Raw genomic sequence first — 18,516 nt, 5'->3', positions numbered from 1 at the left:
CTGGTCATGTCTGAATTGGAACTGAGCTCCTTGTGGATTTGAGTATGACCTAGAGTCAAAATAAGGTGCTAGTTCAAATCTGAATGCATACCCAAGCAGAAACTTAAAGGGGTTTGGATTTAAGGTTCCAGTTTTGACCATCTCTAGTAAAATATTATGATTTTGATTTCTAATTAAAAATATCTTGTATGCTATGATTCACATCTGAATTTAAAAACAGAGCCTCGATTCTCAGCTCCTATTATCTCCCTGTTGCTCTGCCTGAATGGGGCAAAGGGGATATAAGCTGGAGCTACTGACCAGTTGAGGATTCCTGTGGTGAAAAAGAGAATTGATGTACTGGTGTAGAACGGTGGAACTGGTTCCCAGGCCAGTCTCCCCTCCACACATCCTTCCATGGGAGCATGTTGAGCATGGCACTGAGCTCCCCTCGGGCAGGTGTAAGCAGAGCACTGCGGGACCATACTCAGTTGTTGTAACTTAGTGCAGTTTAGGGTTGGGGCCAGGGCAGCATCAGAATCAGAGAACCATTATGGGATCCCTAACGCTTTCCCCTCTCTTGCAATGAGTGTATCTTGGTGCATGACAGAATCTACTCCCAAATATTGCCCAAATCATTCTATTTGTGTGCATTTCAAAACTGTTTATGATCATTCACATCTGCGGAGTTACACTTTTTATTTTACTAAAAAGAGTAAGTCTAGGGGACTCATGTTTATATGCTAGCTTTATAAAAGTTACTGCTGAAAAGTGCATAGTGTCTTCCAACAACATTGACAATTGAATGACAAAATAATATTCTGATTTGTAATAATAGGGAAGAATACTTTCACTTCTGAATGATGTATTGATAATGCAGTTTGTCTGAAGCAGAAATACGTATTTGTAGAACAGCAGATGTACATTTTCAAAGAGTTTGCAAAACAAAGACCAGATTTTTTGAAAGTGAACGTGGGCTCTGACTTCAGGCCCAAGAGGAAATGAATGATTGATAAGTAATAATCCAAACCATTTGTAGTACTGTGGATTGTTACCTCCTACTGCACAGGCCTTAAATCTTTGCCTCTTTGATCATTCCCTCTGAACAGGCCCCTGTTCCTAGTGCCTGTCCAGGGATATCAGGAATTCATCAACGTTCTCCAGTTTCAAGTTACCAACTACTGCGTCAGAGTTTGTGCTACAAGTATTTTACAGGATGCTGAGAGCCACCACTGGGATGACTACAAAGCTTTTTATGAGGTGTGAGGTTAAGTTTACTATCCCCTCCTTTTACATAAATGTGTTTTACTGCTTATCTGCTCTCTGACTAATTAGAAACATAAGATCTGTTCTACTTGTGCACAGAGGCTGTTGGGATATGTTTTTAAAATAGCTCTGTTACTGTATGTAAATATCTTCTTAGCAATGATCTAGTAAAATATAGTTAAAAGACTGAAGATTAATCAGTCAGTTAATTAAATAAGGGTTCTCATGCCATTTGCCTAGTAAAATACTGTTCCTTAGGATTGGCTGAAAATAGATAGTTTACCTGTATGGGGAAAGGAGAGAAGATTAATATATTGACGCCTATACAGTATAAGACTCAAAGAAATAACTATACCAGAATAATGTAAATCTTTTCTCACAGAAATACTCCCTATGATGATTGTAAGAATTGATTTTTTTTCTTTCCCTGCCAATACATGTGCATATGATAAGTATTTTTCTTATTTAATATATTTCTCCTTTGTCATTCTTTCTCATTTTGCTCCCCTACTGTGGGTTTGGTAAGTGGCTCAGATAGCACAAGTGACCAGTATCCCTGTCCACAGAATCCAGCCATATGTTTCTAACCTGCATTTGTGATATTGTCTGAATTTTGGAATCCCAAGTCTACTCTTAAACTCTAGTTTAATTATTTCAGTGCAAGAAAATTAGGGGCCAATTAATAAAACATACAGTTGAATATATTGATTCTTTCCCACTTCCAGTGAACTATTCCATTGATTATAGACTACATATTGCTTAAAATCCCTTGAATGTGATTTCTGGGTCATGTAAAACATTTGTAATTTCATTATCAATAATAATTGGGATCTACAGTAACCATGGTCCTGTCCTTGCTTGTTACAATTGCCATATATGAGAACTAGGCTTCTGCGTATGACTCTACTGTCTCCCAGGCCTCCTGCAATGGAGCAGAATCTCCTTTGTATCTGATACTTACATTCTGGAAACTGTTAGGAAGAGCCATTGTGTTATACCTTCTCTTTCGATGGTGAGGATCTGGAGAGTCCAACTGATTAAATGTTACTTTCCGTGGCTGGTGCTATTAAAGGGTCTCTGTATCTCAGAGCAGAAGTAATAAAGAAACCGATTTTATTTTTCTTAAATATGGTCTGGATGGTTCAGGAAGTTGGCAGTAGTATGGAGCCCAGTACTTCTTGGTCACTGATTGGGATCTGGTCTGCACTGGTAACAGTCTCAACTTATCACATGACTGTGACCAGTTTTTGGTGGCCTCATTCCAGCAACTAGGAAACAGTTGTCCACTTCATAAAAACTACCATCATAATTGACAAAAATTGTTAGCAGTCTCAGCAAAGACAGCAAGGACTGACTGAATAATCCTCGCTCCTCTGGTCAGGATTGAGGCACATAGGAAGGTAGTTGAAGGAAGCTTGTATTGCTTCAATCTTCAGGACAATTTATCTGGCACTCTTTGTAAGTCCTCAGTTAAAATTCACAAAGAGCAGAACCACTCTCTCCCACCAAACTAAGGGACAGAGTGTATCTCTGCTTTATGGATGTATGCATCCAGGGCTGGCTCTAGGATTTTTGCCACCCAAAGCAAAAAATTTTTTGGCCGCCCTCGCTTTTTTTTTGTGCCCTCCCCCCAGCTCTGCCCCAACTCCGCCCTTTCCCAACCCCTTCCCCAAATCCCCAGCCCCACCTCCTCCCCTGGGCGTGCTACATTTCCCTCCCCCATTGCTTCCTGCGGCTCCCCCCCCCCCCCAACAACCCCCCTGCCCTAGCTCACCTCCGCTCCGCCTGCTCCCCTGAATATGCTGCTGCTCTGCTTTTCCCCCCTCCTTCTCAGGCGAGGGAGAGGCAGCGCGTTCAGGGGCGCAGGCGGAGCGGAGATGAGCGAGGGTGGGGGTGGAGCGCAGGAAGTAAGAGCGGGGAGGGGGTAGAGGAACCGATCCCCGCCCCAGCTCACTTCTGCTCCACCACTGCCACCTCCCCTGAGTGTGCTGCTGCTTGGCTTCTCCTCCCTGCCTCCCGCCCAGGCGCGGCAAGCCTGGGAGGGATGGGGAGAAGCAGAACGGTGGTGACGCACTCAGGTGAGCAGGCAGAGGCAGAGCAAAGGTGAGCTGGGGTGGTGGGGGCACATTTCTAGGGGTGCCATGGCTGGCACCTCCTTGTTTTGCTGGTGCCTAGAGCCAGCCCTGTATGCATCAGAAGGGGAGTGTATAAGGAAGGAACCTTCCCCCTCCCCACTGTTATGCAGCCTGTGTAAGGGCCAGGTAGAACACATTGGATATCCCAGGGGCTATTCCCTTCCTATTCTAAGGGATGCATGTCATTCAAATTGTGGCAGGAGGAGTGAGGCTTTGCCCCGCCTCTTTTCCCACTGCCGACCCCACCCACCACGTGCTGACAAGCAGAACTGGCTGGCTCCTCTTTTTCAAAATAATAAACTGCACACCACAAAAGAAAATGGGACTATATGCAGATAAAGGCATTCTCAACATGAGTAACGTCGTCAGAATGTGGCGCACTGTGATTACATGGAGTGACATTTTCTATAGACTTATTATTATTTTTACAATGGTAACCTCCAAAGACCCTGTCACGGTTCCTCCCCAACTCTGAACTCTAGGGTACAGATGTGGGGACCTGCATGAAAAACCTCCTAAGCTTATCTTTACCAGCTTAGGTCAAAACTTCCCCAAGGTACAAAATATTACCCCCGTTATCCTTGGACTGGCCGCTACCACCACCAAACTAATACTGGTTACTGGGGAAGAGCTGTTTGGACGCGTCCTTCCCCCCAAAATACTTCCCAAAACCTTGCACCCCACTTCCTGGACAAGGTTTGGTAAAAAGCCTCACCAATTTGCATAGGTGACCACAGACCCAAACCCTTGGATCTGAAAACAATGAAAAAGCATTCAGTGTTTTACAAGAAGACTTTTAATAAAAAATAGAAGTAAATAGAAATAAAGAAATCCCCCCTGTAAAATCAGGATGGTAGATATCTTACAGGGTAATTAGATTCAAAAACATAGAGAACCCCTCTAGGCAAAACCTTAAGTTACAAAAAAGATACACAGACAGAAATAGTTATTCTATTCAGCACAATTCTTTTCTCAGCCATTTAAAGAAATCATAATCTAACACATACCTAGCTAGATTACTTACTAAAAGTTCTAAGACTCCATTCCTGTTCTGTCCCCGGCCAAGACGACTACAGACAGACCCAGACCCTTTGTTTCTCTCCCTCCTCCCAGCTTTTGAAAGTATCTTGTCTCCTCATTGGTCATTTTGGTCAGGTGCCAGCGAGGTTACCTTTAGCTTCTTAACCCTTTACAGGTGAGAGGAGCTTTCCCCTGGCCAGGAGGGATTTCAAAGGGGTTTACCCTTCCCTTTATATTTATGACAGACCCCAACTAAACTTGGGAGTCCGTGGCTATTTATACTCTTTAAAATAAAGTGATATTGCTTTTCTATGCAGTGAAGGTAAAAATAGCTCAATTTACAAATGTTTTTGCATCGGGACACCTAACTTCATTCTCTCTTCACACACTCTCCTTATACCTCTCTGCTAATTCAACTGATTTTTAAAACAGTGGCGGGTATGATCAAAAGAAAAGCAGACAGTCCCATCTTAACTGTAGGCTAAGAGCTCTATTCTATTCATATGGACATATAGCTTGTAAAAGTTCAGTAATAATTTTACAAGGTATGGATCAATATGTGCCTATGTATGTGAGATCTGAATGGAACCCTAAGTACATTTTTACCATAAAGCATTTACATTCTAAAATGTCAGGGTGTGAACCTCTTAGGGTGCAGCATCTTACTGACGGAGTACATTGAAAACCCGCTGTATCACCAGGCCAGCTCTCCACATTACATTTTAGAATCAAGCTTTTAGTGTAGCAGACATCTGCTGCAATTTTAGGAACTTATGTTTTCTAATAGTCAAAGAATAAAGAATTGTCTGTTCAAAGATAATATTGAGTGGCTTATGTAATAAAACCCAGCTGCTTGTTTCCTGATATATAATCTAAATAAAAGCTCACATCTGTTTACATTGTACAAAGTCTTCAAAAATAGCAGATGTTTACCAGTAGAATACTTTAGAAATGACAACAAACAGAAAAACAGGTCAGCAAAAGGGAATGGATCTCATATAAATCTTTAATCAAAACACTATTACTTCTGTTTTAGAGGCACAATGTTAGAAAAGATACATTATTAAATTTAGCACTTTAAGATTCTATATAGTGAACAACAATGTTATATAATAGTAGGTATAATAGTATAAACTTATGTTCAGATAAGAGTTTGTAGGCTCCCAGAGAATTAACAAGACTCTCAGGCATTCAAATACTTAATAAAACATTATAAATGCTGTACCACATAGAAAATTCATTTAGAAAGTCTTATTTCTTATTGTGAGACTGATTTTAATTTGATGCTAGAAGACCTAAAAACTTATCAAAAAGGTATTAGTCTCCATTAGGAATGGAAGCTAATTATTGTGCTTAATGTGCTTATTCTGTGAATGCAAGAGTTATAGTTGTAGAAATAAAGAGAATATTTCATAGAAACTGGAAGGGACCTCAAGAGGTCATCTAGTTCAGTCCCCTGCACTCATGGCAGGACTAGGTATTATCTAGACCATCCCTGACAGGTGTTTGTCTAACCTGCTCTTAAAAATCTCCTATGATGGAGATTCCACAACCTTCCAAGGCAATTTATTCCAGTACTTAACCACCCTGACAGTTAGGAATTTTTTCCTAATGTCCAACCTAAACCTCCCATGCTGAAATTTAAGACCATTGCTTCTTGTCCTATCCTTAGAGGTTAAGAAGAACAATTTTTCTTCCTCTTCCTTGTAACAACCTATTATGTACTTAAAAGCTGTTATCATGTCCCCTCTCAGTCTTCTCTTTTCCAGACAAAACAAACACAGTTTTTTCAATCTTCCCCCATAGGTCATGTTTTCTAGACCTTTATTAATTTTTGTTGCTCTTCTCTGGACTTTCTCCAGTTTGTCCACACCTTTCCTGAAATGTGGTACTCAGAACTGGACACAATACTCCAGTTGAGGCATAATCAGCGTGGAGTAGAGTGGAAGAGTTACTTCATGTGTCTTGCTTACAACACTCCTGCTAATACATCCCAGAATGATGTTCGCTTTTTTTGCAACAGTGTTACCCTGTTGACTCATATTTAGCTTGTGGTCCACTGTGTAGAAATATTTGCACATTTGATCACCTTCTCCTGGAAGAAATATACAATAGTGAATCTCATAATTAGGAGACCATAAGGTATCAAAACACACAGTTATAAACAATGTATGAACAATTTGAGCTAGTACTTGTCTAGGAAGCATTCTACGCAAAGATCTCCATGGGTAAAGTTCTACTCTTTTATGATTTTTTTTCAGTATACTCAATGCATAATAGTTGAAGTTTATTTTATGTAAGAAAACCAGGAAATGACATAAAAAATCTGACAGTGGTTATTATGGATATCTATGGAAATAGACATACTTAAGTAATTTAAATACTTTGGTTCTTGTTTAAGAACAGGTAGCCAATATATTAAACTAATCTGGTTAGTTTAGTGATTGCAAAATACTGTATGTAGTTTTAAAGTAAAATTAAAACAATAGGTCAGAAGTAGGCTAATTAAGGATATAGTAGGTCAAATGTTTGTGGTTTGGCTTTGTGGTAGAGTATTGGTTTAGTAACTGAAATGAAACATGTGTTTCTTTGTCAATAAAGATGTTTTACATCTTGTCAAGAATCTTTTTTGGTCATTTACTGTCTCAAACTCTTCAGCTATTTCCTCTCAGCCTGAACTAATTAGATTCACAGGAACCAAGCTGACATTTTGGAAGATGTGTTTCTATTGTTTAATGTGTTGTGGTTTTGCCAGGGGGAAAGATGCTCATTCTCTGTCCAGATGTGGCATTATTTCTGCTGTGCTCTCCAACATGATCTGTGGACTATTCTACCCCCCAAGTTAGCCCAGGAGATTCTAAAAGAAGTGCTGGAGAAATCTTTGGCTGTGCTAGCCTGCAGATATTCTCAGGCCCATCCCAGTTACAAGAGAACTCCACAGATAAGGTAATGCATTTTTGATTAACAGGTGTTTTTTTGTGAATAAAATGCATGTGTTTTCAGGATATGATGTGTTGTTTTGTTGTAATTCACCTGAATTTAAAAATACGTGAATATAAAAATAAATTCATAAATTTATATAATTCCTATGAGGATTATTTTAATAAAATGCATCTGGGATATTTAAGTATATGCTAGGCTCCATGTAATGTGATCATGCAGTATATGATTGGGATTGCATAACTCCCTCTTTTGTAAAACTGCCACATAAATGGCCAGAGTGCATGAGGCTTGATGTAAAAGGGTCCAAGCAGTGGCTGAGCAGACAAAAAGAAATGCAGACAGCAGGAGTAGCTTTGGGTGAGGGTCAAGGGATTGAACCATGAATTAAAAGCCCTGCTCTTCTGGCAGCTCCAGGACAGGCAAGTGCTCCAGCTGAAGACTGTCCTATGAGGTTCCTAAACTTTGCTGGAGCAAGGGCTTTGTCAAGAAGCAATAAAAGGGCAGGCAGCTCTTGCGGCAAACTTGTCCTAATACCTTATTCCTTCCTTTCCCTTCTCCTGTTTGGTTACAGCAATCAGTAAAGTGAACTGCTTCTCTTGCCCTGTCCTTTACTGAAACATGTCAGGGTCCATGGTGATCATGGTGGCCATGAGATTTAAATTAATCTCAAGAGAATCAATCATCTGCATGGACATTGAATCCACCTGGGACAATATACTCACATAACTCCTGCTGAAGGCTGTAAATGTAGATGTGCAACAGAGATTGAGATGTAAAATTTGCTCATGATACTGAAGATTTCTAAAGTGTCTGTCATCCAGGAATTTCATAAAGTACTTTGCAAACATCAGTGAATTAAGTCTTACAACATCCATGTGAGTTAGAGAAGTATTGTAAACCCACATTACAGATGGGGAGACTGAGGCACAGAGGGGCGAAGTGACTTGTTCAAGGTTTCACAGTCTATGTAAGAGCTGGGAATAAACCACAGATTTCCTAGCTCTTGTTTATGCTTTAATCCTGTACTAAATTCTCTGTGATAAGGTCACTTTATATTCTTAAATATAATTAGCATATACTCCTAGACAGTATTTCTGCATGCTCAAGTGTTAGTATATAGGCCTGTTTGTTAGCTTGAGATAGAATTTTAGGTTTGCTTTTTGATACTCTTATATCCTTTTTAATATGTGTGAACAAAGAACAAAGACACTGTGTGTTGCTTCTGCCCAGCCAGATGGGTTTTGTTAGTATAATGAGAAAAGATAAGGGATAAAGTTAAATGTGTTACTGGGTATTATGGGAGTTTAACATATAAGCATATACTGGAAGGCTGCCTGGCTCCTCTCTCAAGCCAAGGTCAAGCAACCATTTAGGAGGGGCAATGGGATTGTGGGAGTGGGGGTCATAAGAAACACAAAAGGTCAAAGAAAGGCCTGGCCTTGGCCAGAACACATTCCTTACCCTTTCCATGGGATACAAAAGAGGTGGCATCCAGACCCCAGACTCATGACCCTCCAAAATGGAACATGACCATAAATTGTAAAGCGTCGGATCAGGGGCGTTCACTACAGGTATATTTGGGCCTGGTAAGAAGGAAGAGGTGGGAATAGGAAACGGGGACACGGGTAAAGGCTCTGCGGCATCAGAGCTATGGATATATTTGCTTGAAATATACTTGCTGGAAACTAACCCCAATAAACATTGCATTGCCTGCACTTCTGACTTTCGGTCTTCTGCTTTCTGTCTGCATGACAAGAACTGTGGGTGGCGTAGGGGGAGGAAGGGCAAAAAAGAAGCCCCTAATATCAGGTACTACATCTTGTGGGTTTAGCCAACACAGAATACGATAGTTACTGTATCTCCTGACATGAAAACACTTTTCCTGATAATTTTCTTGCAAAATTTCCTATAATTTGCAGGATATAAAAGTCCTGCTACAGTGCCTGATGCATCTGGTATTTTTCAGCTTTGCATGAAGCTGATTTAAGTTACTGGACAAGAAGAAACTTTTTGTTTACTTTAATAAACAGGGCATTCCATTTATAAACTTCTATTCCATTCATTAAAATGGTAATTCTTGGCTTTGTCTCTAAGTGAATTATCCAGTCATACAATAAAAAACATATTTTTCTTTGAATATAGTTCGTTACCTGCTGGAGGATTCTCTGCACCTTGAAGTCTTTAAACCATGATTTGAGGACTTCAGTAGCTCAGACGTAGGTCAGGGGCTTGTTACAGGAGAGGGTGGGTGAGATTCTGTGGCCTGCGTTGTGCAGGAGGTCAGACTAGACGATCATAATGGTCCCTTTTGACCTTAAAGTTTATGATTCTATATATTCATACTATGACGTATTGCATAAGTGTGCTTTATAAGGCTGTATTTTAACTGGGAACTTCTAGCGACATTATAAACCCATGAGACTAAGATAGAGAGTTTTTTGTGAACTTTGGGCCAGATTTTCAAAGGTATTTAGATGCCTAAAGATTCAGATAGGAACTTAGTAGGACTGGGAGTTAGGCTTTATGGAAATTCCACTAGGTGCCTTTCTGCATCCCTAGGTGCCTTAGTATCTTTGAAAATCTTGCCCTTTGTGTTATGCATTTGTTTGACTACATTCTTACTTCAGCATATCTATTATTTTATATTGAATTTTATTTTTTTTAATTAGGTCAAGGTTCTGTGGCCTTGTGCCAGGCATTGTCTAGCTGGTTCCTAGTTGAAAACTGTTCTCTGTCCTATCACCTTGCCTCAGTCAGTTGGGAACCTATAAAGGTTCACAGACTGAAAATCAGTTCACCGTCTGCTAGTCAGTCTTTCCAGTTGGACTTGAATGCAGTGCGTGCACTGCAATTCCATCTTGTAATATTATTTAAACTAAGTTGCTATTCTCCAGTAAAATTTAAACCCAACGTTTTTCCCTTTTACAATTCACACAAGCAGGAGGGAAGAGCCATGATTTGACAGTCTCCTGCTGGCTAGTGTGTGTGACTGTGTGCTGTTCTATTACCACCAGTTCTGTGGCCGAGCTGCATTTTCTCTGCCTGCTGGAGTCAGAGTTAGTACAGTGCCCACCCATATGAGAAAGGAAATTAGGGCTGGGAAACTACTGAGTCCCACACCTTTCCTCCTATTCCCTGTAGGTTGGTGGGGAAGGTACACAAGGTTCTGCTTCTTTGAATTCCCTACAGGCCTTGCTTCCCACACTTGTCTACCTCCTTCCTTTGCTACATGTCTCCTGCAGCAGCATTGTCTTACTTGTGACAGAAATTGTTTTGCAGTTATTATATAGCATCTGGTGGCAGAGGTTGGTCATATCAGACCTGCAGAATATCTGCTTCCTGTACAATGTAAAGAAATTGGTAATAGGGTGTTTATACTGGGGAGAGAGGGCGGGGCAGTGTCAGAAAGAGACTGGAAAGTGACAGTGAGGAGTTTAGGGGGCTAGAAAGTGACAAGGGAGGAGTAGCAGGTAACTGGTGACTCTGGCAGTGAGAAGGGGGTTCTGGGGTAGGGGGCAGAGGGCTGGATGTTAATAGGGAAGATGCTGGGGGGTAGCAGGAGCAAGGACTGAAGAGCCAGAGATATGGCTCTATCTTCACATGCTGTGTCAACTATTGTTTATTAAGAGAACCGAATAAAATGTTTTTTTCTGACCAGAAATTGATTGATTATGTATTAGTTTGTAGTGTGTATTACTTACAGAGAGCTTGTAGGTCATTTAACAATTCCAGCCATTTCAAATAAGGAGTTTGTATTTTCTGTATTGTAGGAAAGTGCATTGATAACTCAGATGAGATTTCACCATCAGACTACTTCCATGGCTGACATTTTCACCCTTTCTTCCCAACAGAATTGATATCACAGCGATTTTAATATCTACTGAAAATATGCTGTGGTCAGCTTGCTGCTCAGTGCAGGAACTTTTGAATCCACATAAAGACAAAGATGCCAAGATCTATAAAATACACAACCACTGCAACAATCTATTCTCTGCACTTGCCATTTTAACCGCACCTTTGAAGAATCTGTATGAGTAAGTATGAGGGCAATGTTTTAATACAAGGTAAAATTAACCATATCACTTATTTAACTTGCAACTAGAAGGGTAGATGGTCAATGAGACAATTTATTGGTTAAAATGTAAATGGAACCCAAACTCCGGACACAGTTTGAGAACCACTGCTCTAGATCCTTGATTGGTGTCTTGAATTAGGTCTGTATAGGCCTTATTCTAAGACCATTGAAGTCAATGAGATTTCTTTCCATCAACGGGATTTGAATCAAGCCCCTGGACATCATTCTTTTCCATAGATTCATAAAAGCTAGAACGTATTGTCCAGTTTGACAACAGAATGTGACTCAGTGATTCCTGCATTAAGTGCAAATTTCTTGTTGAGCTAGAGAATATCTTTTTAAAAACATATCTTTTCTTGATTTAAAGGCTTCAGTGATGAAGAATCCACTGTATTCCTTGCAAGTTAGTCACTCTCACTGTTACAAACTTGCACCTTATTTCCAAACAGAATTTTTCTAACTTCAGCTTCCAGCCATTGTATCTTCTCAAGTCTTTGTCTGCTAAGAGTCCTCCACTCTTAGAAATATTTTCCCCATACTTCTGGAATTACTGGACTTCTTGAAATAATTCACTGAACTAATTCTCTGATTACTTGACACATAGGAAGCCGATGAAGTGAGCTGTAGCTCACGAAAGCTCATGCTCAAATAAATTGGTTAGTCTCTAAGGTGCCACAAGTACTCCTTTTCTTGGTGTGCTTCAGTAAGTCTCAAATATATTTGTAAAGAACTAGTGTATGCAAAGCTTAATCTCAGGAGAATATATTTTTTAGAAGTCACAATTGCAACCAAAACAGGACTTGGCCTACACTGATGTTACATGTGAGTTATCCCATTGCCTTCAGTGGGGCCAGGATTTCATCCAGATTGTTTTGTGTAAGAGCCAGATATTAAAGTGAGACCCCAAATTATGAAGAAAAAAAATAGCTGAAAGCCTGTGAGACCTGTCTTCATTTTATTACATCAGGAGACAACTATGGGAAAAAATAGGAGGAGGGAGTCCTGATCTCTGTCTGTGTATGTCGGGTCTTCTAACTAGAGTGGTTCTTTTATCACTTGTGAGGTTGTTGTAACATCTTAGCCCTGGTCTACACTACGAGTTTAGGTCGAATTTAGCAGAGTTAGATCAATTTAACCCTGCACCCGTCCACACGACGAAACCATTTTTGTCGACTTAAAGGGCTCTCAAAATCAATTTCTGTACTCCTCCCCAACGAGAGGATTAGTGCTGAAATCAACATCGCTGGGTCGAATTTGGGGTAGTGTGGACACAATTCGACGGTATTGGCCTCCAGGAGCTATCCCAGAGTGATCCATTGTGATCGCTCTGGAGAGCACCTTCAACTCAGATGCACTGGCCAGGTAGACAGGAAAAGCCCCGGGAACTTTTGAATTTCATTTCCTGTTTGGCTAGCATGGCAAGCTCTTCAGCACAGGTGACCATGCAGAGCTCTTCAGCACAGGTGACCATGCAGTCCCAGAATCGCAAAAGAGTTCCAGCATGGACTGAACGGGAGGTACTGGATCTGATCACTGTATGGGGAGACGAATCCATGCTATCAGAACTCCTTTCCAAAAGACAAAATACCAATATATTTGAAAAAATCTCCAAGGGCATGATGAACAGAGGCTATAACAGGGACCCGCAGCAGTGCCACTTGAAAATTAAGGAGCTCAGGCAAGCCTACCAAAGAAGCAGAGAGGCAAACGGCCGCTCCAGGTCAGAGCCCCAGACATGCTGCTTCTATGATAAGCTGCATGCAGTTCTACAGGGTGCCCCTACCACTACGCCACCCCTGTCCGTCAACACCTGCAAGGGGGGAGTCTCACACAACAGGGATCAGGATTTTGGGGATGAGGAAGAGGAGGAGGAGGATAGCGCACAACAGGCAAGCGGAGAAACCATTCTCCCCAACAGCCAGGAACTGTTTATCACCCTGGAGCCAATATCCTCCCAGCCCTCCCAAGGCAGCTCCCGGACCATGAAGTCGGAGAAGGCACCTCTGGTGAGTGTACCTTTGTAAATATAATACATGGTTTAAAAGCAAGCATGTTTAATGATTAATTTGCCCTGAAGACTTGGGATGCATTTGCGGCCAGTACAGCTACTGGAAAAGTCTGTTAACGTGTCTGGGGGTGGAGCGGAAATCCTCCAGGGACATTATTAAGGGGACATTCAGAGGTGGCCATTCCTGCTGGGCTGTTTGCCTGTGGCTGAAAAGAAATCATCCCTGCTTTTAGCCAGGCGTTGGCGGGGGAGGGGATTTATGTTGAGCTGTTCATGTTTGGCTGGCAGGGATTTTCCCTGATACTAGTCATGCGGTGGGTGGGGAGGGTGAAGTGATCATCCCAGAGAATTGGGGGGGGGGTTATTTGGGATTGTGCTGCACATTAACCCAAAAACCGCAGCCCCTCCTTTGAAATGGCCAACCCAACGGGTGCTTGGTATGGGAAAGGAGGGTGCTGCTGTTTGAAACCATTCCCACATGTTATGAAGGTTGAAGAAGCCGAGAGACTGTGGCTTACCATGGTTGCCCGCAAGCCAAATTCTGTTGCCCGGCCCTGCATGTGCCACACTGGCAGGGCCTCAATATAAGAGGCAAAATACGACCTTGTACCGAAAGCACATGTGCTATGTAATGTTAACAGTTTGGTTCACCATGAAGGAGTCTACCCATTGTCCTCTAAAATGTGTCTTTTTAAATACTTCCTCTTGCAGCTGCAAATGTTTCAACACTCCCCCCAACCATCTCCGTCCCAGAGGCTAGTGCAGATAAGAAGGTGAAAAAAACGCACTCACGATGAAATGTTCTCTGAGTTCATGCAGTCCTCCTGCACTGAAAGAGCTCAGCAGAATGCGTGGAGGCAAACAATGGCAGAGTCCAGGAAAGCAGAAAATGAATGCGAGGACAAGAGGGACAGCATTCAATAAGTTTTAAAGTGCAGTGTGCCCTTGCCCTTCCCTCCTCCCCTCATCCACCACCCCACCCGGTGCTTCCTTCCTCCCCCATCCCTCCCGGGCTACCTTGGCAGTTATCCCCCTATTTGTGTGATGAATTAATAAAGAATGCATGAATTTGAAACAACAATGACTTTATTGCCTCTGCAAGTGGTGATCGAAGGGGGGAGGGCAGTTGGCTTACAGGGAAGTAGAGTGAACCAAGGGGGCAGGTTTTCATCAAGAAGAAACAAACAGACCTGTCACACCGTAGCCTTGTCAGCCATGAAACTGGTTTTCAAAGCTTCTCTGGTGTGCAGCACGCCCTGCTATGCTCTTCTAACAGCCCTGGTGTCTGGCTGCACATAATCAGCGGCCAGGCAATTTGCCTCCCACCTTGCCATAAATGTCTTCCCCCTTACTCTCACAGATATTGTGGAGCACACAGCCAGCAGCGATAACAATGGGAATATTGGTTTCGCTGAGGTCTAACGGAGTCAGTAAACTGTGCCAGCGTGCTTCTAAATGTACAAATGCACATTCTACCACCATTCTGCACTTGCTCAGCCTATAGTTGAACAGCTCTTGACTACTGTCCAGGGTGCCTGTGTATGGCTTCATGAGCCATGGTATTAATGGGTAGGCTGGATCCCCAAGGAAAACTATAGGCATTTCAACATCCCCAACGGTTATTTTCTGGTCTGGGAAGTAAGTCCCTTCCTGCAGCTGTTCAAACAGACCAGAGTTCCTGAAGATGCAAGCGTCATGTACCTTTTCCGGCCATCCCACGTTGATGTCGGTGAAACGTCCCTTGTGATCCACCAGTTCTTGCAGCACCATTGAAAAGTACCCCTTGCGGTTTACATACTGGCTGCCAAGGTGGTCCGGTTCCAAGATAGGGATATGCGTTCCGTCTATCGCCCCACCACAGTTAGGGGATCCCATTGCAGCAAAGCAATCCACTCTGACCTGCACATTTCCCAGAGTAACTACCCTTGATAGCAGCAGCTCAGTGTTTGTGTTGGCTACTTGGATCACAGCAGCTCCCACAATAGATTTGCCCACTCCAAATTGATTCCCGACTGACTGGTAGCTGTCTGGCATTGCAAGCTTCCAGAGGCTATCACCACTCACTCGTGAACTGTGAGGGCTGCTCTCTTCTTGTGCTTCAGGGCAGGGGAAAGCAAGTCACAGAGTTCCATGAAAGTGCCCTTATGCATGCGAAAGTTTCACAGCCACTGGGAATCATCCCAGACCTGCAACACTGTGCGGTCCCACCAGTCTGTGCTTGTTTCCTGGTCCCACAATCGGTGTTCCATGGCATGAGCCTGCCCCATTGCCACCAGAATGTCCAAATTGCCAGGGCCCGTATTTTGAGAGAAGTCTGTGTCCATGTCCTCATCACTCTCATAACCGTGCTGCCATTGCCTCCTCACCTGCTCTTGCAGGTTCTGGTTCTGCACATACTTCAGGACAATGCGTGAGCTGTTTACAATGCTCATAACTGCCACGGTGATCTGAGCAGGTTGTGCAGGAGTGCAGAGTTACAGCGGAAGCGGTGGCTGACGATGGATGCCACGAGAATAGATATTTATAGAGAATGACAAGAGGACTGGGAGGTGGATTCATGAGAGCCGGCGAGCAGAGTTGCAGCGGAAGCAGTGGAGGACGACGATTAGCGTCGCGCACATTTCCCCAGGAAGAACACACGTACCCGGGAGCCCATGACAGACAACATGGAGAAATTCGCTATTGAGACATTAGCAGCAGAGCAGAGTTGCAGCAGAAGCGGTGGATGGCAAAGGTTAGCAGTCCTACTGCACCGTCTGCTGAAAGCAGTATGTTGTCCGCATGGAAAAAAGGTGCAAAATGATTGTCTGCCATTGTTTTCACGGAGGGAGGGGTGACTGACAACATGTACCCAAAACCACCCGCAACAATGTTTTTGCTCATCGTGCGTTGGGAGCTTAACCCAGAATTCCAATGGGTGGCGGAGACTGCGGGAACTGTGGGATAGCTGTCCGTAAGTCCACAGTCCATAAGCTCCATAAGTTGATGCTAGCTACGGTAGTGAGGACACACTCCGCCAACTTAATGCGCTTAGTGTGGACATACGCAATCGACTGTATAAAATCGATTTCTAAAAATTGACTTACTATAGTATCGACCTAATTTCATAGTGTAGACATACTCTAAGTGTTGTGTCCTCAAAAGCAGAATGTAGTCTGTCCCTTTTAGCTGCTGTATGCCGTTGTGCTAATCCCTATTGTTTACAGATCTCCCTTGCATCCTGAGTTACAAAGAGTGATTTACTAATCTGAAAGATCAGAGAAGTCTAACAGAAAGGAGCAATAAAGAGGGAATGGGAAGGACTAGCTTGTATTTCGAATTTTACATACTGTGTTTCAAAATCACAAAGAAGTCCAATGTTTTAGGCATGTAATAAATCTCAGTGTAGTAAACTGATTTGCTTTAGATAAAAAACTCTCCATGTTTAGAGATAAAGGTGTCACAGATCCTTCCTGGCCAGTCACAAGGACTACTGTGTGGGATATCCCCAGGGTATTTCAAGCCCTTTGAGACTGAATGAAGTTCCCCAATCTTGGGGTCCCTAGGCATGCTGTCAGGGTGCAGACCTTCTATCTGGCACCCCTGCACTCTGAGTGCAGGAACCTTAGCCACCAGACACTTAGCCCCTCTGATTGCAGTGCTGATCCTTTAGACTCCCCACTCCCAGAACTCCTCCCAAAGGACACACACTTTGTACAATATAACAATGTTATGCTCTTAACAAATAAAGCATAAGAGAATACAGATTATATAAAACATCCTAAACACAACGTCCCTCACTTTCTAGCTCACCCTTCCCCGTGAGTCCTTGGGGGACCATCTGGGTCCAGGAAGGCAGGCAAGGTATATATCCCCTCCTCATGAAGGCTGATGCATGCTAGTTAGTCTCTCTCCCTCGTGGGGCCCTTATCTAGCATCTGGGACCTTGCTTTTTCCTGCCCCACACTTCCTGTCCCTGTCTTAATCTCATGCAAAATGGCTCCCCCCTTATCCATTCCCCCCGCCAATGTGAGTCCATTTATGGACTCCTGCTAGGGTCACCTGCTTCTTTTGTTCTGCCTTTTTGGTGATTTTCCATTACTTCCAAACCCCACCCCCCCTTCAGACAAAAGGAGGAAGTGTCTTCTCTCAGGTAGAGCATACCTATTGTCCTAAGGTGTTTTACTTTGAATACACAATCATTGAGTGCCAATCACGCACCATTGTCTCTCCCAGGTCATGACACAACCCTGCTAATTTGTGATGGATCCACATATTTATACATTTTCAATGACACAATCATTTCATGATACAATTTCATAAAATCATCCAAAATTCAGAAGTAGTACAGATAGAACTCTCACTTCATCACAGATGGGTCACCTAATATGAAAATGAGGCCCTTTGCAAATCACAAAGCTCACAGATTTCATGTGTTGGCCATGTTGAAAATATCAAATTTCATTGGTTGTCACAGATTTATAGAAAAATGTTAAAACTGAAATTATATATGTAGCAAATGATCATAAACAATTATATTTTTGTGAAGGCTAAGGAAGGTGATTTGCTGAACCATGCATTCTTAGATCTTTATTCGTAAAACTAGATGAGATCTCAGATCTGGATAGTTTTCTATATTGTGTTGCACTACAGCTAGTGTACTCTCAATAAACCTAACCCACTAATTACAGTCAAGATTACATAAAAAGTAAACATGCTGAGTTTGTTTATTAAATTCCCTGAGTGTGTTTGTCAATGAAGTGTACATATTTTACAAGATGAAAAAAAAAAGTTTTCCCATTAACAAAATTAGAGATTATGCATAATTTGAAATAAAAGAATATTGATCTCACATCAATTTTCCTTATTGTCATGGCTGTATAATGAAAATGTCCATATGTTAGGTAGTTTCTAATTCATTCTCCAAAAAACTTGGATAAAATTAATTGTAAGTGAAGCAATAGATAGAAAAAACAGACATGACTAATTTTTGCAAACCTAAATGGATTTTTGTGACTACATCATCGAACTCTCATAAGAGCAGGACACACAGTGGATCTCAGAAATGACTACTTCTGTGTTTCTATCAGAAAATCTCTGAGAAAATGCCT

General features: G+C 42.2%; 1 protein-coding gene across 12 annotated transcripts in view; it reads left to right on the top strand.

Annotated features, from left to right (window-relative positions):
• KIAA0825 overlaps positions 1-18,516 on the top strand; it is a 417,931-nt gene that overhangs the window by 172,054 nt on the left and 227,361 nt on the right. For all 12 annotated transcript variants that reach the window (XM_084628509.1, XM_084628508.1, XM_084628507.1 and 9 more), the window contains 3 exons: positions 1,089-1,239; positions 7,156-7,346; positions 11,195-11,377. In XM_084628509.1, coding sequence (XP_084484635.1) covers positions 1,089-1,239; positions 7,156-7,346; positions 11,195-11,377 — 525 coding nt within the window. The remainder of the gene's footprint in view (positions 1-1,088; positions 1,240-7,155; positions 7,347-11,194; positions 11,378-18,516) is intronic.

The sequence above is a fragment of the Lepidochelys olivacea genome, assembly GCF_965140295.1.
Source record: "Lepidochelys olivacea isolate rLepOli2 genome assembly, chromosome: 5".
Lineage (NCBI taxonomy): Eukaryota > Metazoa > Chordata > Testudines > Cheloniidae > Lepidochelys > Lepidochelys olivacea.
Note: the sequence above shows the minus strand (reverse complement) of the source record. Positions and strands in the feature narration are given on the sequence as shown.